Genomic DNA, 26,715 nt, shown 5'->3' on the forward strand with positions numbered 1-26,715 from the left:
GGGACACGGTTAAGCAAGCAAACTCAAGAACTTGATTCTAAAAATTGGCAAGCATGAGATATTACAATTGGCGAGTGTGAAATATTAGATGCTAAGCAGGCAAATTCAAGAAGATGATTCTAACAACTACCTCTAGGAAAGTAGTCTAGAATTCATGTAAGATGTGGTGTTCTCTGAATAACTGAGAAAAACAGAGGAAACAATAGAAGACGATAAGAAATAATTTTATATTGCATAATAAGAATACTTAATGAAGCATTGGGGCATAAGAATACATAAATGACTCCATGGTCAACTCTTTAGCAAGATCTGCATTTCAATCCAAAAGTAAGAGATGCCTATTGCTGATCACTTGCTAAACGATGAAACATTCATACGGACATTATCACTCACTAACTGGTAAACTGGCACACAAAATACACATGCACGAGGTAATGGCTCTATGGGCGTCAAAAACATCACCAATCCATACCTGCACACGAATTGATGAACAAAGATGAGGACACACGCGGCTGGCAAGGCAGGAGGAAGCATTGGCAGCTAAGGAGGGAACTGCAACCAAGGGAACCATAGAGAACATCAGTGGCGGGCACAACAATGGAAGAAATTGAATAAGCTAATTCTTTTAGTGTTCATAAGTACTGTACAAAATAACCAAATGCCACCACTAATTCTTTAGCATGTACCATAATCAAGCGTCATTGGAAATTTCATTTAGCAGGGAATCTAAAAGGAGAGAGATAAATATACCAATTGACATGGAAGATCCTATTGTGCTTGTTTGCATTCTCAAATCACCGTGTTGATGCTAAATTTATTCCTGAAGATAGAACTAAGGCATCACAAAATATTTGAATGACTGGAGCGTAGAGGAATCTGGGAAGCTACATCAGTGTTCAGGTTCACCCATGAACGAAATGATATCACCCCCTATCAAATCCAGCAATCAGTTCAGTGCGGATGCACTAAACGCCAGAATCCGAACCTAGCCAAGCATAAATTTGCCATTCAACAAGAGAAAATTGAAATTATGGGCTGGAGAAAGTACGCACTGGGATGGTACTTCTCGACCAGCAGCATCACCATGCCATCCCCAGCTTATGCATTTTTTACAACGCCATCTTCAAACAGTAGCTAGCATGTGCAGTTTGGCAAGGAATGAATAGTCTGCATGTGGTGATCTGCACATATTATAAACATACATACTAAGGCTTTAGTTCAAATAAATTAGTCCTATTGAATTAGTAAGGTTGTGTTGATTATTAGTCCGACCATGCAAGTACAAGAAAATCAATACAGTAGTGCAAGGTCATACAAGAAAACTGGTCCTACAAAACTAATTCTTTTAGTGTTCAGAATTTATCACCTCAAATTTGTTAGAACCGTACAGGCCAAAAACATTTTTTGCAAATACAATATATGCAGAACTTGGTTCTATTTATAGTACACATGCCTACAAGCTTAGCTGCTTCAGTTCGCTGGGAATTACCTGGTCAGTCAGGCTCCTTTAGTTCTACAAAATTAACATATACTGAGATCTATTCAAGCTCCTTCTTAAAAAATAGCTATATTAGACGGTTCCCAAATTCAACAAAAGGTGGGTTCAGCCATGCGTACTATCAAAGACCTGACCACTTGAATTTAAAGCAAGATGACGGTTTTATGTACGACCAAACAAGGGCGCAGGTGACAAGATCTCTGCAAAAATCAAGCCATTCAAATGCATTTGAGATGAAAATACATCATGCAGGGACAAATGGTATTAGCTACGCTGTCGTTATTCTACTTTGTTTCTTGAGCAGTGACTCAATTAATATTCTCACTGATCCAGTTTACTCAAGAACTTCTGAACCAGTTCCAGGACTCCTATGGACTAAGGTACTCTAGCTGCTTGCATCTTTCAGAGGATCTAATTAGAACCAATTCTATGGGTGGTTTATCTTTTTAAAATTATTAGCATTCACTCAGTGGAGAAGTGCAAGCAGGAGCTGACTTCAGTTGGAATAAGTGTGCTAGAAAATGTGGCCAATAGATTGTACGTCGGCAAAGTACGAACTGAAACACTTGAGGAACCCAGTGTTAAAAATGGATGTTAAATTCAGACCTTATCAATGCAGGGTGTGAATCCCAAGCACTAAACACGATCTGCAAGCATAAAAAGAAACAAATAATCTTTAGATTCTCCCCAGCAGAATAGTAAAATAATAACATTTTGATTCCTGGACAACTCCTTCCTCCAAATCACATTCAGATGATCCTTCTCCACTCTCAAATCCTCCTTCTGGGGCCTAAGATTTGGAGGGCCGCATCTCAGATTCTCAAATAGATAATAGAGCAAGTAGAAACCAATCCAATCCAATCCTCCTGCAGTAGCAGAGAGGGAGCTGCACGAGCGCGAACACGAACAGAGGACAACAACCATCCGCTTGTGTGAGAAATCTGAATCAGAGGACCAAATCGAATAGAGATAGACGCATGAGGAGGTGAAGAGGGACGAGAGGGCACCTTGACGAGCTCCGTGGCGTCGACGTCCCGAGAAGAAGCACACGGACGGGGGACGGCCGGTGGGCGGAGCGATCGTTCACGGACGGGAAGCTCGGGCGTGGGCTCAGCGGCCTCGCGGCGCCGACGAGGGGAGGAAGTGGTAGCTGACGCCGGCCATCGTCGTGGCTCTCCCTATCGACTGCCGCTCGCTTCTCCCCACCGCTTCCCGCTGTCCACCCCGTCGTGGCTCTCCACCTCTCCCTGCCGGCTGCCGCTCGCTTCTCCCCACCGCTTCCAGCTATTCACCCCTCCAGATGGCAACGGGGACGAAACCAATCGGGTTTTGCCTTCCCAAACCCATCCCCACGAGAAAATCGTAAACCCGTCCCCGTCCCCATCACCGTGCGCGGGGCTAGTTTTCTGCCTGTCCCCTAAACCCATCGGGTTTCGGGGAACCCACGAGAAAATCAAAATATTTAAACAAACATAATGGCGACAAAGAATAACATTTCAGCAGCAAAACAAGCACATTTCAGCAGGATAACTTGAGCAAATTTCAACAAAAAAAACAATAGTAGATGGTTCAACAGCTATATAGAGTGTATTTCAGCAGATTTAAACAACATACATAGTCTTTAACTTCTTGCGGACGTTGAAGTTGGATGGAGGCTCGGGAATCGGATTTGAAAGCCGTCTGCCTCCTCTTCCACGAAGGCCACGACCTGCTGCCCTTCCACCACCACCGCGTGTAGTTGTAGTAGAGAGAGGAATGCGGCAAGTGGCTGCAGACTTCGCCGGCGGCACCGGCGGCGGCGCCCTTTCACCTGACTTGGGACGTGAAGAGGCTACCATGGGGTTCGTCACTGGTGGCGGCGCCCTTTCTCCAGATCAGACCGGCGGTGGTGGAGAAGACGTGGGGCTCGCCGGCACAGATCGTGGTCGGCGGATCTTGCGAGATGGGATCGAGCCAGGCGGCGGCTGGGGTCCTAGGTTTAGGGTTAGGTATTATGTGGGAGAGAGAGAGAGATGAGGGCTCGAGCGAGGGGGAAAGGAGCGAGCGATACTGGCCACCCAGCTAGGGGTTGGTTTGGCCTTCGACGCGGGGGGGGGGGGGCTCGGTCGCTCAGGCTCGGTAGTTTTGGGTTGGGCCGCGCCGGAGCTGTGCTTGGTACAAAAAATGTATTTTGCCGGGTTTGCCGGGTTTCGGGTTCGGGGACTACGGAAACGGGTGCAAACCCACGAAACGTGTCGGGTTGTATAATGTGCCCAACAACAGCCCCGCGGGGATGAAAAGACGCCCATCCCTGTCCCCTAATAGGGTAAAAACCCGCGGGGACGCGGGTTTCGGGGCCCCGTTGCCATCTTGATTCACCCCTCCTCTCAATGGAGACGACCTGAGCCCGATCTGGACCAGGCGACGACCTGAGCCCGATCTGGACCAGGCGCCGTCGAAGGAGGAGGGAGGTGGAGGGGCTACGCCGAGGGAGAGGAAGAGGAAGAGAAGGAGGCGGCGGGAGGAAGCGAGCGCTCGGGAATAAAAGGAGACGTGGCCACGGCCGCTAGTTGGGCGCACTGGCTCATCCTTTATATGTTCAATTTATCTGCTCAAAAGGACACATAGAACTAAAATTCGCATAAAGATTATATGGATTTGCCTGAAAATATTGCATCAATTCTTGTTGAAGAAATTAAACTGCTCGTAACCTGCAGTTCATACATTAATAATCAAAGTAGTGCGGTATTTGTTTCGGTCAATCTATCCTAGAGGAATAAGTAGGGCGTTAATCTTTAGACCCTGTTCGGTATCGCTCCGCTTCACAACTCTGCCCCGGAGTTGCAGTTGAAAATGACGGAGCTGCAGTTTCCCCGCTCCGAAGATTCCATGAGTTTGTCGATTACTGAACAGGGTCTTAATCAATCACAATTCACGATTGTTTCCATCGCCGACGACCCACGAGGTGGTCTCCTTAGCTCCGGATGCACCTCCGGGTGCCTGAGGTCTCGTCGACAGAACTGGCACAGCTCGTCGTCGTCGGCAGCCGCCCCTCGGCAGCAGTCACCGTCGTCGTCCAACGAAATCATGCAGGCGAGGGCATGGTTCGGCGGGCGAACCTCGGCGAAGAAGGTCCGATCCCGCCCGCCGCCGGCGGCGACAGGCCTGGCGGTGAAGACGACGTGGCCGAGGATCTCGGCGCAGTCGAGCAGGATGCTGTTGCTACTGGCGCTGCCCTCGACCAGCTCGTACTTGACGCCGTTGCCGGGGTCGGCGTTGTAGCCCCGCAGCGCGTGCACGGCGTACCTCTTGCTCTGGAACTCGTGGCTCCGGCGCACGCACTCGGGGTCGTCGGGGTCTTTGAGGCAGAAGTACAGATCCGGGTCTTCCTCCTCCGGGCGCCGCGCGGGCGGTTCTTCCGGCGGCGGTGGCGGCGGCTCGTCGTGGGTGGCGGGGAGGTGGCGCTCGAACGCCGTCCGGCGGGACAGCCAGGAGGGGGAGGGGGAGGGGTTGGGGAACACCAGCGGCGGCACGTCGTCGCCGACCTGGCTCGGGGACTGCGGCGAGTCTGGGTCGTGGACGGGGTCCTCCTCCCGCTTTATCTCCCAGACGTCCCGCACGTAGTACCGCACCGGCAGCAGCCTAGCCGGAGCGGCGGCGCGGTCGCTCGGCGACGGCGAGATCCCCATGGAAGGAGGTTCGATTAGGTCGAGCCCGTACCGGAGATGTGACCTATAATACCTGGCCATCCGTCGGGCCGGGCCGGGCTTCAGGCTGCGCCTACCCAAAGCCCGACGCACAAAACCTAGGCCCGAGCACAGCCCGGCCAACGGGCTTAAATCTAGGCCCAGGATTTACGGAGATTAGTCCGTAGCGAGATTATTCACGGATTCATCAAATTTCCATCGTGTCTAAAGAAAAAATCAATTTTTTTATCAAAGGGGTTTCCCCCCGCCCCATTAAAACCATTAAGCTACGCGTGAAGGGCGGCCAACCAGCTATGCCATGTGGCGTAAGCTGGTTGGCCGCGGTGGGAAATCTTTTGCAAATTTTTTTAGATGAAGCTGTGGATTATTTTTAAATATATTCTTTTTTAGATGGAGATGGAGACCTCTGCTATTTTTTAAATGCAGGGTTATGCAAAGTGGCACTTGCTGATAGGCTGGTTTGGTAAATTTTTATTTTTTACTTCTTTTTTAGACGAAGGTGGGAATTTTTTTAGACGGAGGCGAGGACTCTATGTATTTTTTAATGGAAACATGCACACAGCTTTCTCTCAAGCGGCGCCACAGGATGACGCCCCAAGCACTAGTTTTTATTGAAAACGGAGCAAAACGCAAGTCAACAAAGACTATTACAAGCAATCGAGCCTACCCGAGGTGGCAAACCAGAGCAAAAAGAAAGCAGGAGAACCTACGGCCTAAGAGAGTTGTAAGTTTGCAGAGGCAACTAAAAGCAAAAACAGCCGAAATGGAAAAGCGTCTACTGTCCAACAGACAGACTCTAGTCCTCGCGCTGAGCCATGAACAGAGGCAACAAAGATACATAGTGAAACGTTTTGTGTGTTGTACAGCATTTTTCCCTTCACTCTGAATGAGTCTTCAGCGCCTCGCCTCGGGACCTCTTCACGCATGCTCTCAGACCCAGACCCACACAATCCTGAGTAGCTCGCCTCTTCGCCGATCCAGTAGTTGAAGGCATTTTCTCAGCAGCACCGATTGGTCGCCCACACAGAGGATCTTCCATTGATGTAGCGATGCGCTGATCTTTGACAAGATTGCACGGGTGCTTGTCCATGGTACGCCCTGAAAACACATGTCATTACGCATAGTCCAAATGCCCCAAATGGTAGCAACACAAGCAATATTAACAACACATCTCTTGTTATTTAAATTATATAAGGAAGATAATTCAGTCATATTATTAGGTATATTAAACTCAAAGGAGTCAGTCGCATCACTCCAAATCTGTTTGGCAACTACACATTCAAAGAATAGATGATAAACTGTCTCATCTTCATCACAATACAAACATTTTAAGTTTTCTACCACCCTCCTTTTATTTAGGTTATCTCTGATAAGAATTTTATTCTTGAAGGCTAACCACAGAAAAACTAGATATATGTGAGGCACAACAATCTTCCAAAAAAATTCCACACGGGGGTACAAACCCCACCCCAATTAATCATGTTGTAGAAGGACTTGACCGAATACACCCCTGATGATTCTAACACCCAAATAGGTTGGTCCTCCTCATTAGTTATGGTTATGTTAGATATGACCCAGATCAAATTATGCCATCTCTCCATAAACTCAGCCTCCACGCATCTGTTGAAGGTGAGTTTTAAACTAACACCATCCCACACCTCTGAAACTGCACAATGTTGTTGTTGACAGATTTCATAGACATCCCAAATTTGGGTTTTTAGGGAAGAATCCCCTACCCATACGTCATCCCAGAAGCTAATCTTCTCTCCATTTCCCAACTTCCATTTGTAGAAAGGTCTTATCCCTTCAAAAGCCCAGGTAACTCCCTTCCAAAATGGAGAGCCCACACCCTGTCTGGACCACAACACATTGGGTTTGCCAGTTCTACACTTATGATCTACCAGCCTCACCCAGTTTTTATCATTGTCCATGAAATACCTTTTTGCCCAAGAGGCTAGTAGAGCCATGTTAAATTCCCTTAAATTAGGTACCCCCAATCCACCAAATTCCTTTTTCTGAGAGATTAACCCCTAGTTAGCAAGATGGTATTTATGCTCATCTCCTAGGTTACCCCAGAAGAAATGAGCCATCTGTGAAGTGATGGCTTTGATTGCCCACTTGGAAAATTTGATAACAGACATTAGATACATAGGAATACTAGCAATGCAGGCTTTAAGGAGGACTAACTTTGCCTCATAGCTAAGTAATATCCCTTTCCAGCCACAAATTCTCCTAATAATCTTGTCTGTGATATACTGAATGTCTTCTCTTCTCAGTTTGAGGTAGTGTAATGGGACTCCAAGATATTTCAGAGGGAAATCCCCCAACTTACAACAGAAAATTTGGGATAACAACTTAGCATCATCTTCATTCATATTTATTGGCACTACCTCACATTTATCATGGTTAATCTTCAACCCAGAAAGGTTTTCAAAACATGCCAGGAGCCATTTTAGATTCTTAACATATTCAGGTTTGGGATTAAGGAATAGGATTGTGTCATCAGCATATTGCAAACATATCAGCCCCTGTGGGATGATATGGGGAACAATCCCAGAAATAATGTTGCTGTTAACAGCTTTAGCAAGCATGCGAGAGAACACATCAGCTACCAGGTTGAAAAGCATGGGGGAGCTTGGGTCTTCCTGTTTGAGCCCTCCCCCCCCCCCCACACACACAAAGTAAGGCCCTAGGACATCATTAATTTTGACAGAGAAGGAGCTTTGTTGCAAAATGGAGAGGTTCCACCTAATCCATTTAGCTCCAAAACCCCTAGAAGTTAGCATCTCTACTAGGAAATCCCAGTTCAGCGGATCATAGGCTTTTTCATAATCTAACTTGAGGACAACCCCAGGTTCATTTGATTTATGAACTTCATGGATGGCCTCATGGGCAGTGACAACACTTTCTAGAATAAATCTGTCCCTAACAAAAGCAGATTGGCATGGTGATAGGAGCCTATGACCTACAGGGGCAACCCTGTTTGTCATGGCTTTGCTAAAGATCTTTACAGAGTGGTTACTCAAACAGATGGGTTTGAATTTCCTCATATTTTTTGCATCAGGCTCTTTAGGGATAAGAGTAACAATAGAATAATTTAATCTCTGGATATCCAGGGTCCCATTTTTAAAATCCCTCACCAGGGCCATAAAATCATTTTTGATAACCTCCCAAAAGTGTTGATAAAACAAGAATGGGAGGCCATCAGGGCCAGGGGCCCCATTAGCATATGAGCTCATGATAGCTTCTTTGATTTCCTCTTTTGAAAAAGGTTTTTCCAGTGAGGCATTCTCTGCTTCTGTCACAAGCTCTTCCTCAGACCAAAACTGGTCATCTAAATGGATATTGGGTCTGGGCTCATAACAAAAGAGGTCTTTATAAAAGTCAGTAGCAACATCTAGCATGTCTTTAGTGGAGTACACAGGTCCATCTGGACCCTCCAAGATAGACAACTGATTTTTCCTCCTACGCTGGTTAGCCACAACATGAAAATATGATGTGTTTCTATCTCCCTCTTTGATCTTCCTATCTCTAGATCTCTGCCACATGGCAGTTTCCTCTTTTCTCCAAATTTCTTCAAGCTCACTCCTGATTTGTTTCATTTTGAGGACATCCCCAACATTAGTTCTGTTTTGTTCAGCAAAGACATCCAAGATATCAAATTCCTGAAGCAGGTCCTTTTTTCTTTTCTTCATGGCTGCTTCTAGGTTTATACTCCATCCTTTAACACTTCTCCTAAATAACTGGGTTTTAAATTGCCAGGTCCCAATAGTAGTTGTGCAAGGGGAAGGTGTGGCCCAGATTTTTTCTACCAGGGCTTGAAAATCTGGTTGTTCCAGCCACCACTTCTCAAATTTAAAGGGTCTGGATGGGTTGCATGTACCTATCCCAGAGTCAAGGAGAATTGGGGCATGATCACTCCCCACCCTAGGCGGTGCACACAAGGTGGTGAGGGGGGAGTGACTATCCCAGCTAGTGGCAGAGAAAACTATGTCAATAGTGGCAAAGATGGGGTTATTTTGATTGTTACTCCAAGTATAGACCATGTTTGACAGTTTATATTCCATAAGGCCCCATTTGTTAATCTAGTCACTGAACATAAATGTCCAAGAAGTATTAATATTGCCCGAGGATTTCTCCTTAGCCTCCCTAATCAGATTGAAATCACCTCCAAACAGAACAGGATAGCACAAGCCATCCATACTTTCATGAAATTCAGCAATAAAGTCAATTTTGTCTACAGCATAAGCTGTTCCATAAACCACAATTAAGTGCCGGCAAAAGCCATCAATTTTATTTTTTAAAGATACAATAATACAATACTTCTTATTACTCACACTAAGAACCTCAAAAAGATTAGACTTAGTACCCACAAGGATACCCCCAGCAGAACCTACTGCAGGTAAAATATGCCACTCATAAGCAATAGAGCCAGCTAGGGCATTGAGGAAAGAGTCAGATAAACTTTCTCTCTTAATCTCCTGAAAGTCCAAAAAATAAGGCTTATACTTGTTAACTAAGTCAGACAGGCACTGTAGTTTCCTTTTTGACCCAGACCTCTAATATTCCAAAAGATATCAATCATGGGATTTTGAAAGGATGTGTCAGACTAAAAAGTCCACCTCTCACAGCATTCCCAGAGCCACCTTCCACACCAGCAGTGCCCCCTGGTGTGTGGGTGTTGGGAATGTCTCTTATTGGAGTATAAACTCCAGCGTCAGTATTAAATCCAGTGTCTAAATTGTCAGGCAGAGATATTTCAGGATTCTGAGAAACAAATAAAAGGCATTTTTCAGTTTCATCTATAATAATGTCATTAATAATCTGGTTTTTCTCTATCTCATCATCACCAATTTTGATGTTAACTACAGAAGCATAAGCCTCTAAACTAGATGCAGAATCAGTAGTAAAAGACTTACTTTTAAAGGTAGGGGGGATTTCCAGGTTTTGCTTCATTTTGTAGGCTGCAGCTTTCTCCATGATGTTTTGCTTGCTGTGTACCCTGGAGCTCAGCCTTGGAGCAACAACTGGTCCCCACTTGTTTTTGGGTGTCGACCTTTCCTTAATTTTCTCCATAAGTCACATTATCTTCAAACCACTGGCTATAGGAGCTTCAACAATATCCATTTCCTCATCTGATTTAGCAGTTTCACTAGCAGTATCAGAAGCAGAGTCCTCCAGTTCTTCCAGCAGGCCAGAGCAGTATATTTTTTGAGCAGACATTGGGGAAGTGACAGCAGCTTTACCACTTGATGATGCAGCAAGCATACTGGCCTCATTTGTCTTGTTGTGGGTAGAACTAAGGATTTTGATAGCCTCAGAGAAGGGTATCGAAGAGCACATGCTCTGGGCCTTAGTTTCTTCTTCATTCTTCTTATTAACTCCCGCAGGAGTAATACATGCCTCTAACAGAGCAAGGGGATGGAATGTAGCACCATCATCAGTTGTTTTCTTCCCAGCTGGAGTTTTTGTGGGGGCCCTATTGGCAAGGTCCAGGTCATCAATGGGTTCCTCTCCATCATCTAGGATGTCCTTATCCAGCTCCTCATCGTCAATTGCCTTGTTGTCATCGTCCAAAGTTATGTCAGTAGGTCCATCGTCATCATTAGGATCATCAGCCCCTACTTGGTCAAAAGCTTCCACTGTAAAGGATAAGATATAGAGTTTTTTCCTCATCTCCATGATCCATTCGAAGGGGATCTTAGTTGGGTCCCTGCAAGCAATTTTGACTCTCACTTTCCCATAAAAACTCTTCATCAGGCCATTCCAATATACATCCACAAGGATTCCAAAGCAGGAAGCAATCTGAGACAGGACCTTCCATGTGCACCATTTAGACGACAGCCCCTCAACGACAAACCAGGCTTCAGTAAGCTCGCTGAATGGGTCAATTGCACCGGTCCACTTTTCAACAGACACAGAGACTCCATCGATGGGCAAATCAAAGGCAGGAAATTCAATTAGTTCTTCAAATCTTTCCAGGGTGGGAATCTGACCAGGAACTACTTCTCTAACAGTGATCTGATCTGCCATGTCCATTGCTTGTTTTTGCAGAATATACCAGACATATTCTTAACCAGATCCGACTTGTTGATTTCACCTTTCATGACCCACACTTCTCCACAGTTTCTGAAGTTCAGCCAATTTGCTTCTCGACCCACAAGAGCGTCTATGTGATAGAATCCCAGCCCAAAAGCAGAACTCCCGAAGAATGTGGCCACTTGGTGAGGTTGCGCCCAGGCTGCGCAATTGTTGACATTGTGCCCCTCCAATCCACAGATGAAGCATGTTTTCTTCTGAATGCAATTACCAACGTAGTGGCCAGGGCCTCCACAGGTAAAGCAAACCATATCCTTGTATCGCTCATCGAAGACTTGCACCTGTGGGGGAGGAGGGACCGGCGACGGGGGCGCAGCCACTGAAGCTTGTGCAGGAGGGGCAGCACCTTTGCTGGGAACGGTAGCAGTTCGCGCGCTCCCCGCGGCTTGGCGATGCCCTGAGATCTTCTGCTAGGCCGGGGCGCGTTGCTTCAGTCCCCCCGGCGGTGCATTCTTGTCCGCCATGACAGCCTGAGCAAAGGATTTGGATCCCTCCCCAATCCCCTCCCTGATGGTCTTGAGCTGTGTCGGAGGAGGGTCAAACGGCCGGAGATGTTTGACTGGGAAGAGATCAGAGGGAGAAAAACACCCAGAACGAGCTAGATCTTTCCGGAGCCATCCCAGCGTGGTGGTGGTTTTACTTGGCGAAAGAGGGCGAGGCTGGCGACGGCGGGGGAGGGAATGGACCAGAGTTGTCCGAAAACCCTAGAAATAGTTTCCTCCGCGCCGTCTCGAGGAGGAAGCGTAATTGCCAAAGGCGTTTTCACTCTCTCGCATCTAATTGGTGGGAGGGATGTGGCAACGGGGCCCACGTTATCCCGCCCAAATGTGCTCCCACACATCTCAAGGGAAAAATCCCCCAACTCCGGCGGTTTGGACCTCGCCGCCGACGATGATTCCCGATTCTCCAAGCACAAGCTCTGCCCAACCTCTAATGGTTCCAACACTATCATCGGTTGCGAAATCGTATGACTAACCTGTCCCCTTGGGATACAAATCCCTTTGTTATATCTCGAACGGGCGCCCGGCGGAACCTCACCGCGGTCTCCAAACCACAACGGCTCCAGCGTGTCGCGGCGAGGCAGTGGGTCCACCCCACCCGCAACAGTCCTCAAGCGCTCGGCGGAATGACGCCAAGGATGCACTCCCAGCGGAGGGCTCGCCGTGGCTCTTCCGATTTTGCTTCCGCCCTCGCCCAGACCACGAATTCGGCCGGCGGGGAGGACGGAAACGGGGGCATCCTTGCCCTCTCCTCCAACGTGGCCTCCTCGAAGATTCGCCGTGGTAGCTTCCTTTGTTCCACATCCGCCCTCCTTCATTGGATTTCGGCAACCTTCATGGCCGCAGATCTCAATTCCGGTGTGGTCGCCTCCACAACCGCCCGATCCGCCGCCTTCCAATCCTGCACGCACCGGATCCACTCGAAGGTAGCGTCCCGGATCTTGGTCGCGCGCTCCGTCCACCCCCTGGCTCTGGTCGCCGTGAGTACCGCCTGCGGAACCGGAGAAATCAGCCGCAGGATCTCTGGGATTCTCTCGCGGATGGGTGGCGCAAGTTGTTGGGGTGAGGGAAGCATGGGCGCAGCTAGCGCGAGCACCCCTCGCCGGCGTGGAGGCATGTCGCTGGGCTAGATCTGTGGTGGTCTAAAAACAACAAATTCCCATCGAATTCTAGGCGTGAGTGGCCTCCTCTTACTAGCACAAATCTCTCTCAAATACCGTATAAAAGAAAAGAAAACAGTGAAGCCGAAATACGTCTCACACAATGCCCACTCTGCTCTGGTCATCACAGGTCTGAAGAGAGTGCCGAAATCCTTATTCACAGCAAATCTACTGAACTGGCAACACCAACCAATACACGGCAAAACAAATGCGACGACACCGCCAAGAACTACCACCAGAGCTGCAGCTCATCTACCATGGGATATATAAGCCGAAAGAAGATCATGTCTATCATCATGCCGAATCGCCGGTTTCTTATGCCAGGGCAGACCACAGGACCAGGAACAGGCTCATCAGCCCCGCGAAGCCGGCCGACATGGTGCGGTGCCCGGCGCTCTTGCCACCACCTGACGGAGAACTTGGACTTGAACCTGCAATCGACACCAAGATGTTTGTGAGGTCATGCATTTTTTTTTTGGTTTGCTGTTCGAAACAAAAACGTGGTCAGACAAAGGTGATTTCCTGCTTGGAGATCAGGTTTTTGTTGGGTTTTCAGCTAATCTCTTAAACTCATTTTATGACCAAAATAAGGGAACCCCTTTATGAAGATCGAATAAGTATGTCAACTATGGTAAGTTGGTAACAGCTCAAGGAAACCTTCACGTTAATGATTTTATATGAGAAATAAAGAAGCAACCATGTTGGCCCTTGATATGAAGCTTCGATTTCAATTTTCAGACACAGTGAGTGGAACAAGGCGTACTACCAGTAAGTTGCATCCAAGTCCTAAACGATCCTAAATTTGTACAGATTGCGATTGTTTGGTGAGCCTTCAAGGCAGATCTACGTCAAATAAATTCCAGCGGGAAAATACTACAATTCCTACTTTGTAATGCAATGCATTTATTGCGTTGCCATGAACATGTTTCCAAATGGATGAATAGATACAATGACCCCATCTGCAAATGGATGTGCTACACTGTCGTCCACATCAATCCTTGGGACTCTGTCTACTACCCTTACATGCCTGACGGAAAAGGAAAATTCAAGCCCGTCTGGTGCACATTTGTGTATCTCTCGCCATGAATTGACTCCAAAGTCTGAATATGTCTTAACTCTTCTCACATGCAGTGTTTAGTTTCCCAAAAATGTTTCATAGGCCATAGCACATGCCCAAGTCCTATGCTCATATATATGACAAAATGCAAATAGAGTGATTTGGTTCTACAGTACAATATATTTTCCCCATATATAATTGCAAGCAGCCACAATCATCCGATAACCGACCAACACGAGTTGTTTCTATCTATAACTAGGTGCGTTTGGTTGCAAGGGTGGTCATGAATGGGTTGGGATCGTTCAAAAAATAGACATGTTTGGTTATAAAGCACATGAATGGTTCAAGTCAAAAAAAGAGAATATGCCTTGAAGGTGCTGAACCGTTCCACCCAACCAAATCGGTCGAATCAAATGGCCACCCTTTGCATGCATGACTATGTGAGCATGACTGGTGGTCCCGTCCTAAATAATTAGCTCATCTCTTATATTCAGCCAAACGCATGAATTGAATGGTTCAATCCCAAAAAAATTGGACGGTCCCAACCCATTCATATGACACCTTCAACCAAACGCATCCTAAACTAACTAACGTGGCTTGCATCAATTTGCCGCCGCGGTATCAGAAATCATTCTTTAATCAGGCAAGTTTCAGCTGGCAAAGTGTCACGATTCAGATAACAGGGCAAGTGGCTAGTTTAGTCAGTATACTAGTAGTAGTACTCTTTAGAAAGCATGAGAGACATATATTACCTGGAGGAGACTTGGTCGGAGAGGCGCCTGCGAATTGAAAATACAATGAGATCAGCAAATGACAGTACGATAAATACTGAAATGATCAGAACAAAATGCCAGCTACTGGCATGGTCAAAGAATAGATTATGGCAGTTGGACAAGTACAGGTCAAACTATATAATTTTCAGAACCGGTTTAACCACCGCAAAGTAAAATGGATAAAACAATGCATCCAAGACTGGGCTTAGACTAATGTCCCCATAGCATAATCTGACAAACTGACACCCTAAAGTCGCTGGATTTAACTAAGATTAGCACCACATCTGGAGTGGGGAAGATGAAGGCATCTAGGAACTCTTGATGCCTTCAACATCCTTTTTTTCCCCTCTTCATTGCAAGCCATCTGGTCCAAGATTTCACATCTAGATTTTGCCTCTTCCTGCTATACAGCCATTTGATGGCGACAGTCAGCAGAATTGCTAAAGACCAACTTCGAAACGACACCCGCAACGAAGTAACAAACGCGTAAACGTAAGTGCCGGGTTTTCTCCAAAACAGGATCAACCCATTTCCCATTACTTGGATAACAGAAACTAAAAGTTCAATCAAGGATATTTTTTATCCCTCTGCTCATCTTGATCTGCCATGTGTTGCTTAGTTGCTTAGACAGATTGATCCCGCAATTCAACAGTAATTTCCACCATCGTCGGATCAAACATGCATTGCTTGAGCATTTACAATTACTCTGCAATTAAATTCCTAAAACGTGGAAGCAGGTGGAGCAAATCGCATCTGAAATGAAGCAGACAAACATTCCGCGCGGTAAAAAAAATCCTAAAATAGGAGGGGGAGGGAGGGGGGGCGGGTGAATTACTGGGGCAGCTGCTGACGTCCTCGGAGACACCGCAGCGCTTGGAGAGGCGGAGCGCGTCGGTGACGTTGATGTTGAAGGCCTTGAAGATCTCGGGCGAGGCGTAGAGCGCGCAGAGGCAGGGCTTCTCGTTCTTGACGGCGTCCCGGAGCGGGCCGCAGCAGGTCTCCGGCGGCTTCTGCGCGTCCGTGCCGTTCATGTAGCCGGCGCAGCCCGTCAGCTTGGACGCGCACGCCGGCGTGCCCGCCGACTGCGCCGCCGCGCCCGCCGCCAGCACGCTCGCCACCGCCAGAAGCAGCACCGCCGCCGGCGCCCGCATCGCCATCTGTCTCTCCCTGCTGTGCAGTGGTGTCACGAGGGGGAGGAGAAGAGCGAAGAAAGGCGGTGTCTTTTTCTTCCGGAGCGTGGACTCTGGCTCTGGCACCGTCTACAGATACAGAGGGTTGGGTTGCTGCCGCTTTTATGAGAGGAGCGCGCCGCGTGTTCCGAGAGAGGACAGCATCCAGCGACGAACGGTATTCGCTCGCGGTTTCCGATTTAGACTTTTCGGGTTCCGAGAAATGTCCATCGACACTTGGCAGCCTACCCCGTCTGATTTTTGTTTCTACTACTTTTATTTTGCGGGGGTGCTCTGTGCGATTCAAATTCAAAGGCTGCAGAATCTTTGTTTATAAATAAATGCAGCAACTCGTGTCTCTCGGATTCTATAAAAAAAATGGTGTAAAATCAATTGTTATCGGTAATGTTTTTGTGTCAAATCATGTTGTTATCATGCCAAATCGAATGTTTTTCATTGATTTGCCATGATAGATAGAAAGTATGACGTTCAATTTGTAGCGAATCCAATGTTGTTACTCACTCTCTGCTTCAAATTAATTCAAATTCTAGAATCAAACCTCTCTATATTTTAACCAAGTATACACAGAAATATATACCGCTCCATTTATTTATATAGTTCAAAAATACAATCCATGGTGTTCTATATTTCTTTTTCCATTGTCTCCCTTCGTCCCCTCTCGTCGACAATCTAGGTGATTAGGGTTTCCTTGAAGATGGAACAAGTCCCTCGTAGAAACCGTCTACCTAAGGTTGCCCCGGCGATGCGTCCGACGTTGTCGGAGGGCATAAGGGGTGTGTCTCCGGCAGATATCATGGGACTCAGTCGGTGTTGGCCTTCAGCGGATCACCGTTGATGCTGGATGTTGTCTTTACTCGTGAGTTTACAGCTTGAATCCTTCCGACGTAAGCTTCTCTTCACCGGCGGCGGTTCTTCTTCTGATGCGTCGGTCATGCGAGGTCTTAGCAGGACGAGTTGTTGGTTGTCTGCTTAAACAAGCTTTGCCCCGCTCTGGTGAGTGAGGGGCGATAGCGGCGGCGGCGCATCTCTGGCTCGCTCCAGTGCTTGTAGTTGTTGTTGCGTTCTCTATGGATTTAGATGTAATTTTTGCCGTTGCAAGACAGATGATGAACAGACCAGAAGTTTTTAGTTGAAATTCTAAATCAAACCTCTCTATATGTTGACCAAGCATACAGGAAATAAAAATACTACTCTATTTATTTATTTATGTAGCCCACAAAGATTATGCGATTGCTGCATCACGGTCGTGAATAGAAGAAGACACGAGCTTTAGCCTGTCCGTGTCACGCCTTTTCTTCCTCCGGAAACGAACAATACGTGTGTGCGACTCGGGGTCAGTTGGGTTCGGTTGAAACTTGCGGCCGAGCCTCGCCGGACGAATTCGTCGTGGGCCGCCTTGACTGGCGGTGAGGTCTGACCTGACAGCGCAGCGCGGCAGAGCAGCCGTGGCAGACGTCTCGTCTCGATCGCCGGCCGCGCAGAGACCACGACACGGGGCTGCTCTGCATGTGAAAAAGTCTCCGCCTGAATCTGTGCGCGCTCCTCTCACGGACGACGGGAACGCGCCGCGGAGGAACGTGCCTGCCCACCGTGACAGCCAATCGATTCCACGTGAAGAAACCAAACCACGCGCAGAGGCTTTTCTTCATGCCATTTTTCCATGCCAACATATGAACCGGGCACATTTGACATTTGACTAGAGTATTTATTTTTACTGAACAGTCGTACATGCTGAATCTTGAATGTTACTCCCTCCGCCCGGGTTTATTAGGCCTCTCAGCATCACAAGCATGTCCCCTTTTATAAGGACCCGCGTTGGAAAGGTGCATGCATGCAACCATTTCATTGGTTGTATTGAAAGCTATTGTTGTTGGTGTCATGGCTGAAAAGTTAGGGGGTGTTTGTATCTAGGGATTTTTTTGTATAGGGACTAGAAAAAGTCACTTTTAGAGACTTTTTTACCAAACGGGAGGGACTTTTTAGGGACTAAACTAGGCATTTGGGACTAAATGAAGAAGACTCTCAAGGAGAGTCTTTTTTGGGACTTTTCCAACAATGCCTCTCCATGCATCCAGTGGCCCGCCACCCCATGATGTTGTTTGATTGTTATTTTTCTATATACTAGGGGCAACATGGTCATTTAATAACCTCTAGAAAGGGACTAGAGACTTTTTAGTCTCTGGAAACAAACAGGAGGGACTTTTTAGGGACTAGGAACTTTTTAGTTGGGACTGGAAAAAGTCCTAGGACTTATGAACCAAACAGGGCCTTAATACACTTCATGTGTGCTTTTTCATTGGCTGCATGCATGTGAGAGAGTGCATTGGGAGTGGAATGAAAGAATTAATGTGAGCAAATTACTATGTGTCTTGATCTAAGAGAAGTTGTCTTTAGGCCTAAGACTGGTTGTAATGGGGAGTATCATATATTAGTATCATGCATATGATATTAGTCTATGATACTACATCTCTAATGCATAGTATCATATGTTAGTATCATAGAGAAATATATTTATTGTCATGCATGACACAAAGTAGCACATCATTTAATATGATACGGTATCATGATATGATACTCAAGCCTCTCTTTCTTCATTTAATTCTATGCCACTTCATCAAAATTGCTTAGTTGGCATGCATGATACTACCTATGATACTCCCATTACGAACAACCTAATAAACCCGGACGGAGGGAGTAGTATGTAGTGGCGCTGGCCGTGGTCGACCTGTGACCCAGTCAGTGATGGATCCTTCAGTCGAGAGTACTACCTCCGTCTCGGTGAATAAGTCATTCGCGTAGTTCTAGATCGACGATTTAACTATCTAAGTACTACCTCCGTTTCAGTTTACAAGTCCTACGCGTATATCTAGATTGCCAATTTTATCACCTTAATATAAACTATATAACACAAAAATTATACAGTTTGAAAATAGAACATCTGAAGTTTATATTGATATATTTTTTATAATATATGACTTGTATTAGGTTGGTCAAATTGATGACCTAGGGACACGCGCACGCCCTGTAAACTAAGAGAGAGGTAGTATGTATTATATGTGACAAAAAATATATATTTAGAAAATACTTTCGTATAGAAATCTAGTGATATACTTTTCATGACATATAACACATATTTAATTTCTCAAATCGATGACCTAGAACTGCACGAATGACTTATTCACCTAGACGGAGGTAGTAGCGTTTTGGCACATGGGAGCGCGCGCTCCTGATTTTTAAAATCTGTTTTAAACATATTTTGAAATGTCAAATAATTCTAAACAGAAATATGGTACATACATCTTGATATTGTATATGCTCACAAAGTTGTTTCGCGAATAACCGACAACTTATGTGTTGTGTGTGAAAAAAGACAAAATTCGATGTTAAAAATTGTTTTTTCACAAGACATCCTTTTGTCTTTGTTACAAAAGCCACAAAAATCGTCAGTTTTCTCTGAAACTTGACGTAACATGCACATATATTTTTTTCTTGTATAAGAGCGCGCGCTCCCGGAAGCACCAGCGGATTTCCGCCTTCAATAGGGCTAGTGTTGGTAGAAATGTTCTGAACTACATGGTTTTCTTTAATAAAAATCCTACATGGTTTTCTTTAATGAAAATCGGACGTGGCGGTAGACTAGAGATGAAAGTCCTACAACAAAGCCTTTAGTATCAAACAAGTTGGGGTAGATTAGAGATGAAAGTCATAAGATCTCGCGACCAACTCATGGCTTTGACACATGAATAGCAAACTTTCACGCATCCGTGTTCATAGCTAGTTCTTTGATGATACTCCAATCCTATAACACAAGAGTCAAAGTACTGAACAATCACATCACTCAACAGAGCACCTTCAGTTGTCACGCACTATAGCAAAACAGTGCCGGTGCAACAAAATCTGCCACAGCAAAAGAGGCATCAAGATTTAAAAAAGGGAAAGTGAAAACGCGTGAACTAGTAGCAGCAGCAACGGAGTCAGAATTTGTTTATTCAAGGATATAATAATAAGTTCTAAATGGCAACAAGACAAAATGGTGCGCGTGATTTCTGCTCAGCTCCTCTTGTGCTCTCGGACCTCTTTGATGATGCCTTCGGCCAGGGTGTCTTCGTCATAGTTCTTGCCGAAGAATTTGACAAACTCCATTTTCGGGTTCATCAAGTACCTGTACAAGTAGATGGCCATACGGTCAGCATTTATTTAACATGTACCACTAACGCGAAATGACGGCATAAACGAACATCAGGTCGGTACCTAGTCTACATCCCGCGAAAAAAAGGGTACCTAGTCTTTACATAAACGAACATCCAACAACCAACTTGTTAATTGCTAATTCTCGGTAAACATACTCCCTTCGTTCCGAAATATTTGTCTTTCTAGTCATTTCAAATGGATTACCACATACGGATGAATATAGACATATTTTAGAGTATAGATTCGCTTATTTTGCTCCGTATGTAGTCACTTGTTGAAAATATCTAGAAAGACAAATATTTAGGAACGGAGGGAGTAGTCAGCAGTCCCTACTCTTTGCATCATGATATTTCAGCTTCGTGATAGATAGGCTGAAAATACCTCTTTGGTGGTACACACTTACTAGACATGATTAATGATCTCCCGACTGAACAACTTAAAATGAAGTACGGTCAACACCATAATCAACTCTCATTATAGTAGATGGATACAAAAGTTAGTGAAAATGAAGAACAACTCACTAATGGAGACAGCGACAGATTCCACGGTGTACCTGGACAGCCTATAATCATCACTCATCACAACAAAGTACGAGTATGATCTATAATGGGTGCCACATGGGTTTGCACCCAACAAATATTGCTTGCTTGAATGGTTCAGTTTGGGAGACACATTAATTAGTTGCAGCTGGACTTATTACAAAGGACAACAGCATGTTGTATGCCAGGTCAAGTCCCCGTTTGAACAGGGCAAGTTGGCCCATCAGACGTTTTGGTTCGAGAACTGGCAAAGGCAAGAATGACCTAATTGTTTTCCCTCTAATGGAGGTCTTCTACTTTTGGTTTCGTTACTGTATACAGTAAAATTGCTATCCTATTGATTAGTGCATATCTACTGCAGATCACATATAACATCAAAAATCAAAGGAGAGTGATAAAATAATAGAAAATGTTAAGAACTTTTTTACATACATGACGATTGAATGATCAACAAGGTAGTCAGAACCCTCCTCCTCTGTCTTCATATAGTAGACTCGATAAGCACGAGCAACCTTCCTCACCTCATCAGAGGTACCAGTTAGTCCTATGAGATCTTGATGGAACTCTGCAACACAGACAAGTGACAGTAGTTTGACATCACAGCTGAAAGCAATACAAATGAGCAACCCACCACTGCTAGAAATTGCGTACCTTTAACATAGTCATGGACTTGCTCAACAGTGTCTCTTTCAGGATCAACTGAGATGAATACTGGCACAATTTCTAGTTTTGCCTTTTCCTCTGAAGAAAATGAAAGCAAAACTTTATGATGATATCCATGGAAACCATCCAAAAATTGAACAAACAAAAAAAAAGATCTATGTCTGCTAGTGCTGTTTTGTTTCATTTTTTGTCCTTTTTGGAATCTTTAACTACGGCCTATGTTTTTAAGGCGACGCCTTACCGCCTTAGGGAGGGGGGGCGCTTTGGCGCCTAGGCGACGCCTAGGCGGGCGCTTTGGACGCCTAGGCGCCCAAAGCGGTCGATTTTCCAAAGCGGAGGGGGAGCGCTTCGACGCCTAGGCATCGCCTTAGGGACGCTTTAAAAACATAGACTACGACAAATCAAACTATATCCTGAAACTCCACTGTGGCACAATATGTGTTATACAGGAGATGAGTACAGATGTACATGTAGCTGAAAGTCTAAAGCAGACAAAACAATCACATCCTAATGTTCGTTGGGGCTCTAAAGTTATATTTCCACAATACAGGGTAGCTGGGTAACATCCGACCTAACATAGTTGAGGTGTTCTGTGTAATCAAATTTATTGGGGTTGGCTTCAGCAAGGGGAAAAACAACCAATTCATTTATGTACTATAGCGATCACCAGTATTATCTACTCCCTCTGTTCCTTTATATAAGGTGTATTTATTTTTCATAAAAATCTAACAATGTAAGGTGTATTTCTCTCCTCAGTTTCCATTTGTGAAACTCCACCATCCAGTATGTGCCTTCCATAAAAAGAAGTATGAGATCGCAAATTGGAAGGTAGTAAAAAAAGAATCTCTCTCCTTGATTGCATGCACTCACATTTCTCTCTCTTCCATCCCAGCGAATTGATTTTATTCCAATGCAGCAGGATTTAGCTGCGTGTCATTAGGTCGCTGCTTATTAGTTGCCGCTAATTAAGCTGCTAACCACCTAAATAGTTAAGATTATATTCGTCCAAAATTCTTCTCAATTGTGTGTCTTGGTGACCGCACCCAAAAAAATACACCTTACATAAAGGAACGGAGGGAGTATTATGTAAAAGATATGAGCGGTACACAAATTCCTTCTGCCATGCCCATGCGCCAACAGAGATTTGCAAATATACATATGTGCAGCATCATATAATTTTCATATAAAAACATTGTTTGCAGGTTAACAGTGAGACAGTGATGAACTGACAATTAAACTGATTCATTGCCCAATAAAAAAATTAGCTTGACCAAAAGAAGATAAGTGTGCTTTATGATTAACTCGGCACACAACAGTTCTAGTCAAAGCAAGATCCAATTGACTTACTGATTTTATTAATAGCAGCAGCCATCTTCTGCAGTTCATCTGGACAGATGTCAGGGCAGTGTGTGAACCCAAAATATAGCAGCGTCCATTTACCCAAGAAATCCTTTTCAGTGACGGCTTTCCCATCATGATTTAGAAGACTGAATGGACCACCAATAGCAGCAGTTCCTACTGTTTGTGCTGGCTTTACTGAGTTCGTATTGTTCTTCAGCTCTGAGAAACAAGGGACAAGAGATTAGTCACGCTAGATTAAACAATATAGAAGTTTAAGGAGTAAATTGTTTGCACATGGATGGCACTTCCACAAAACGTTAGTAAAGACATGGTAGCATTGGCCTCCCCCATATTCGAAATATATTTTTTCTCATTCAAGTGAAGGAACATGTCAAAATGCACAGATAAAATAGCAGAACATACTAACATCCAGCATATCGGACCTAAATGGACTTATGACTGGTATGAGTAACTATCTGCGTGATCACATGATAGAGTTGGATGGAGCTAGAATTATTGTTCCGCAGGCAAAAGAGTATTGATAATCAGACATTATAATTAATTAATCAGCAGATGTAGCATTAAAAATAGTTAGTTGATTCACGCTTTAGTAAATAAAAGAAGCAAAATAAGATACTCTTCTGCATATTCACATGATAGGGTAGCAGCTAGAAATACCCGATTCTCGGGTGAAAGAGTATTACAGTCAGAAACATCAGAACTGATTAATCTGCAGATATGGCATCGAAAATAGATTGTTCTGTCAGTTCGTCCAATCGTGCTTTACTACAAGAATCAAAAGAGGAAATTATTAAATTGCTATCAATGTAAAATTCATCTCAGACTGTCCCCCCCTTAAGCCTTACGCTGCCTGGGATTATATATATCTTTTCCAAAGATATGGAACCGCTATACATTCCAACTTTCTATCTGAAATGGCATCGCAATAAAGTTTCTCTTGGCAGTACTAATATCCCAGTACTGCGAGTTGAAACATGATTACAAACCCCATATATGGTAGATCCACACAAAATAAAACTACACTAACTCACCATAGTAATCTACCTTCAATGTGACGCTTCTTTTCCTTGTCGTAGTAGACTATGATTCCTCCTCCGGTCACAAGAAGCAGAAGAAAACTCAACCACGAGACGGGCTGCAAGCAAGCAACATAACCACTGAGAATTACTCCTCGACTAGCACTTTCAATAACATAAGGCAGAAATGGCCCAATTCTGGTGCCTCGTATTCAAAGGATCACTAGTCCTAAATCTCTTGGTTCCACATTTCGGCAACCCACAAGTTTCAGTAGTTCTGATTCAGAACCCGCATCACACAGCAAAGCGCATATGCAGCTAGCACTTCCAATGACAGAAGACAGAAATGACCCATTTCTGGCGCCTCGTTTTCAGAAGTTGTCCTAAATCTCTCAGTTCCACGATGTGGTAACACAGAGGTTTCAGTAATTCCGACTCAGAACCCGCATCACACAGCAAAGCACATATGTAAAAAAAAATGGAGGGCGTCTGAAACACAGCTTACCCCTCCTCGGACGGACTTCCCGGAGTCCCCTTGCTGCGACTTCCCCCCCCCCCCCCCCCCCCCCCCCCCCCCCTCAGAGCCCGACGCCACCGCCGCGGGCTTCGAAGCGGCCTGCGCCGCGCCAGAAGACGCAGCCGCAGCCGCAGCGGACTTCGACCCGCCCTGCGCCGCTTCGGCAGTAGCAGATGCAGACGCGCCTGCAGCGGCTTCGGTCCAGAAGAAACCCGTCGACGCTCTCAGCGCGGCGACCTGCCGCGCGAAGAAGACACGCACAGACAAACCCATGCGCTGCTTTAGCGACAGAAGAGGAACGGCGGAACGGCAGATTTGGGACGGGCGGGGCTCGTGCTCACCTGATGGGGATGGCGCGGAGGATGGGGACGGGGAGCGGAGGCGCGCACCGCGCGCGCGACGAGCTGGAGCGCGTGCCTCCTCATCGCGGTTGCCGTCGTCGTCGTCTTGTGCTGCCTCTCTCGCTCCCGTGAGACGCGGCGGCGGAGGTGCGGGAGGAGGAGACGGCGCCGCCGGGGGGTTTGGAGCAAAGTTTCTTACTTGTTTAGCAAGTGAGGGCTGAGGGCTTCCGGGCCTTTACTTTATGGCCAGGCCTGTTAAACAGACAGATACTACATGAAGGCCCAAAGAGATTATGCTGGGCCTGACATTTCAGATACAGCAAAGCCTCAAAACACTTCGCTCAAAAATAAAACAAAGCCTCAAAACACTCTCAGCTGAGAGGATGGTGATTCTTGAAGAAAAAAAAAGCTGAGAGGTTGGTTTTCCTTTTGATTGAGAGGGGAAAATTGAGATGGTGTTTTTTAACACAAAACAGAGATGGTGTTGATATGTATCGCTTTATGCGCGGTAGCTATATCCCTCTTAAACCGAGATATATGCTCCCCTCGTCTGAGGCTTTCCACCACATGTAATTGTTGTAACGGCCCATTTTCTTCCGTTTTTCGCAGTTTGTGATCAAGTCATTTGCTCGTGGTGGTCGACGTGCACGTATCTTCCTTGTTTTCATTTTCTTTTGGTTTTCTCTGTTTCTTTATCGGTTTTGTTTAGTTTCTTTGTTTTTCACTGGTTTTTTTCATTCTTTCCATGGTTTTCATTGGTTTTTCGTTTCTTCATTTTTCTTTGTTTACACTATTTTTTTTCCTTTTCTTTCTTTTTTCGTAGTTTTGTTTCTTTCTTGCTTTCTACCAATTTTCAACATTTTTCTTTATTTTTTCTCAGTACTCATTGTTTTCCATTCTTGTGCATGGGATTTCTTCGGGTTTTTTCTGTCATTTCCTTTGTTTCTTTTTGGGGTTTCTTCGTGATTTTTTGTTTTCATCAGACTTTTCTTTCTCTTTTCGTATAGAAGAGGAAAAAAATGTATACACAATTAACATTTATTCGAATACACGAAATATTTTTGTGTGCATGTTAAATTATTTTCAAATAAATTATTAACATTTTTACATACATATATTTTTTATGTTATCTTTTTATCATACACAGTCTATATTTTTCGTGTGCATCAGGAATATTTTCCTCACAAATTTAACATATTTAAAATACATTATTAACTTATTATAATACATAAAATTTACGTCTACATTTTGCATACACATTGTACATTTTTGGTATACACCTCAAACATTTTTATATACACGTTTAACATTTTTATTTAAAACAATCTGTTATAACTACCTTTTATTTATATACAATGTATTTTCTAAATTAATAAAAAGATTAACGTTTTTAATACATGATTAGTATTTTCGTCTGTATGTTTTGATGTCTACTTTTTCCATATAGATTTTATATTTTGTATATATTATAAACATTTTTATATACACAGGTAACATTTTTCAAATGCATGATTATCATTTCTAATTCTGTATGTAAAGTAATTCTTATAATAGGTATATTTAAAAGTTTTCAAAAAATACAAAGCATAATGTGGAAAGAAAATGAAAGAAAAAAACACGTTCAAGGCCTGTGGTCCCCGCTTGGCGGCCTATTATGGGCGTTGCTTCATGCGAGGCTGAACATAATAGCGGAATATCCTAACAGACGCTCATTGCGGCAGAATGTCGAGCTAACGCACAGAGGCTGGCGACCTAGCGATCAAGATGGGCGGCCCAACTATGAGATAGTACACGCGCTACAGTATTCAGTTTTGGATACTTTCTGGAAGGTTCCTGACCGGTTTTGGGCACACAAACACGTCACCATGTACCTCCAACGCCGAGGGTGATGCACCGCAGCTCACATCGAAGGAGACCCGTCCGGAAGCGCGGTACGCAAGCAATTCGGCGGGTGCTTTTGAGGACCCGAAACCCCACATGCCCGGGAGGGACCCCGTCTGGAAGCACGGCGGCTATGGGCTGCCCTAGGTCGACCTGATCGCCCCTAGGGCCTCGTGGATCGTCGCCCTGCAACTAGAAGAACAAACGAAGAACGAGGAAGAAGAAGAACGAGGGAGAGAGAT

The 26,715-nt window shown here is 45.1% G+C and overlaps 2 protein-coding genes and 1 long non-coding RNA gene across 3 annotated transcripts; all 3 read right to left on the reverse strand.

The window, feature by feature from the left end:
- Window positions 1-558: 558 nt before the first annotated feature.
- Window positions 559-2,790, reverse strand: LOC125521756. The gene is made up of 3 exons (XR_007289408.1): window positions 2,506-2,790; window positions 1,053-1,181; window positions 559-820 (listed from the first exon to the last, which is right to left on the reverse strand). It is a non-coding gene; the product is annotated as an uncharacterized LOC125521756 (long non-coding RNA).
- A 10,243-nt stretch (window positions 2,791-13,033) lies between these two features.
- Window positions 13,034-16,052, reverse strand: LOC125521735 (non-specific lipid transfer protein GPI-anchored 9-like). The gene is made up of 3 exons (XM_048686800.1): window positions 15,609-16,052; window positions 14,753-14,779; window positions 13,034-13,374 (listed from the first exon to the last, which is right to left on the reverse strand). Exons 1-3 carry the CDS (start codon window positions 15,928-15,930, stop codon window positions 13,259-13,261), a joined length of 465 nt encoding a protein of 154 aa, XP_048542757.1. The 5' UTR covers window positions 15,931-16,052; the 3' UTR covers window positions 13,034-13,258.
- Window positions 16,053-19,694: 3,642 nt separating this feature from the next.
- LOC125523706 (protein SCO1 homolog 1, mitochondrial) lies at window positions 19,695-24,808 on the reverse strand. Its single transcript, XM_048688773.1, has 7 exons — window positions 24,593-24,808; window positions 24,240-24,488; window positions 23,763-23,853; window positions 22,704-22,916; window positions 21,345-21,434; window positions 21,126-21,258; window positions 19,695-20,125 (listed from the first exon to the last, which is right to left on the reverse strand). Exons 1-7 carry the CDS (start codon window positions 24,674-24,676, stop codon window positions 20,014-20,016), a joined length of 972 nt encoding a protein of 323 aa, XP_048544730.1. The 5' UTR covers window positions 24,677-24,808; the 3' UTR covers window positions 19,695-20,013.
- Between the last annotated feature and the right edge of the window lie 1,907 nt (window positions 24,809-26,715).

Source organism: Triticum urartu, chromosome 7 (assembly GCF_003073215.2).
Source record: "Triticum urartu cultivar G1812 chromosome 7, Tu2.1, whole genome shotgun sequence".
NCBI classification, from domain to species: domain Eukaryota; kingdom Viridiplantae; phylum Streptophyta; class Magnoliopsida; order Poales; family Poaceae; genus Triticum; species Triticum urartu.

Excerpts from the sequence above, each read along its gene's own strand:
- LOC125523706 (XM_048688773.1), bottom strand. The coding sequence starts at position 24,676 with ATGAGGAGGCACGCGCTCCAGCTCGTCGCGCGCGCGGTGCGCGCCTCC. Across the intron at positions 23,854-24,239 it reads GGAAGTCCGTCCGAGGAGGG|CCCGTCTCGTGGTTGAGTTT; the intron begins GTAAGCTGTGTT and ends GCTTGCTTGCAG. Across the intron at positions 20,126-21,125 it reads GTTGATCATTCAATCGTCAT|GTACTTGATGAACCCGAAAA; the intron begins GTATGTAAAAAA and ends CTACTTGTACAG.
- LOC125521735 (XM_048686800.1), bottom strand. The coding sequence starts at position 15,930 with ATGGCGATGCGGGCGCCGGCGGCGGTGCTGCTTCTGGCGGTGGCGAGC. Across the intron at positions 14,780-15,608 it reads GGACGTCAGCAGCTGCCCCA|GCGCCTCTCCGACCAAGTCT; the intron begins GTAATTCACCCG and ends TTCAATTCGCAG. Across the intron at positions 13,375-14,752 it reads TCCGACCAAGTCTCCTCCAG|GTTCAAGTCCAAGTTCTCCG; the intron begins GTAATATATGTC and ends TGTCGATTGCAG.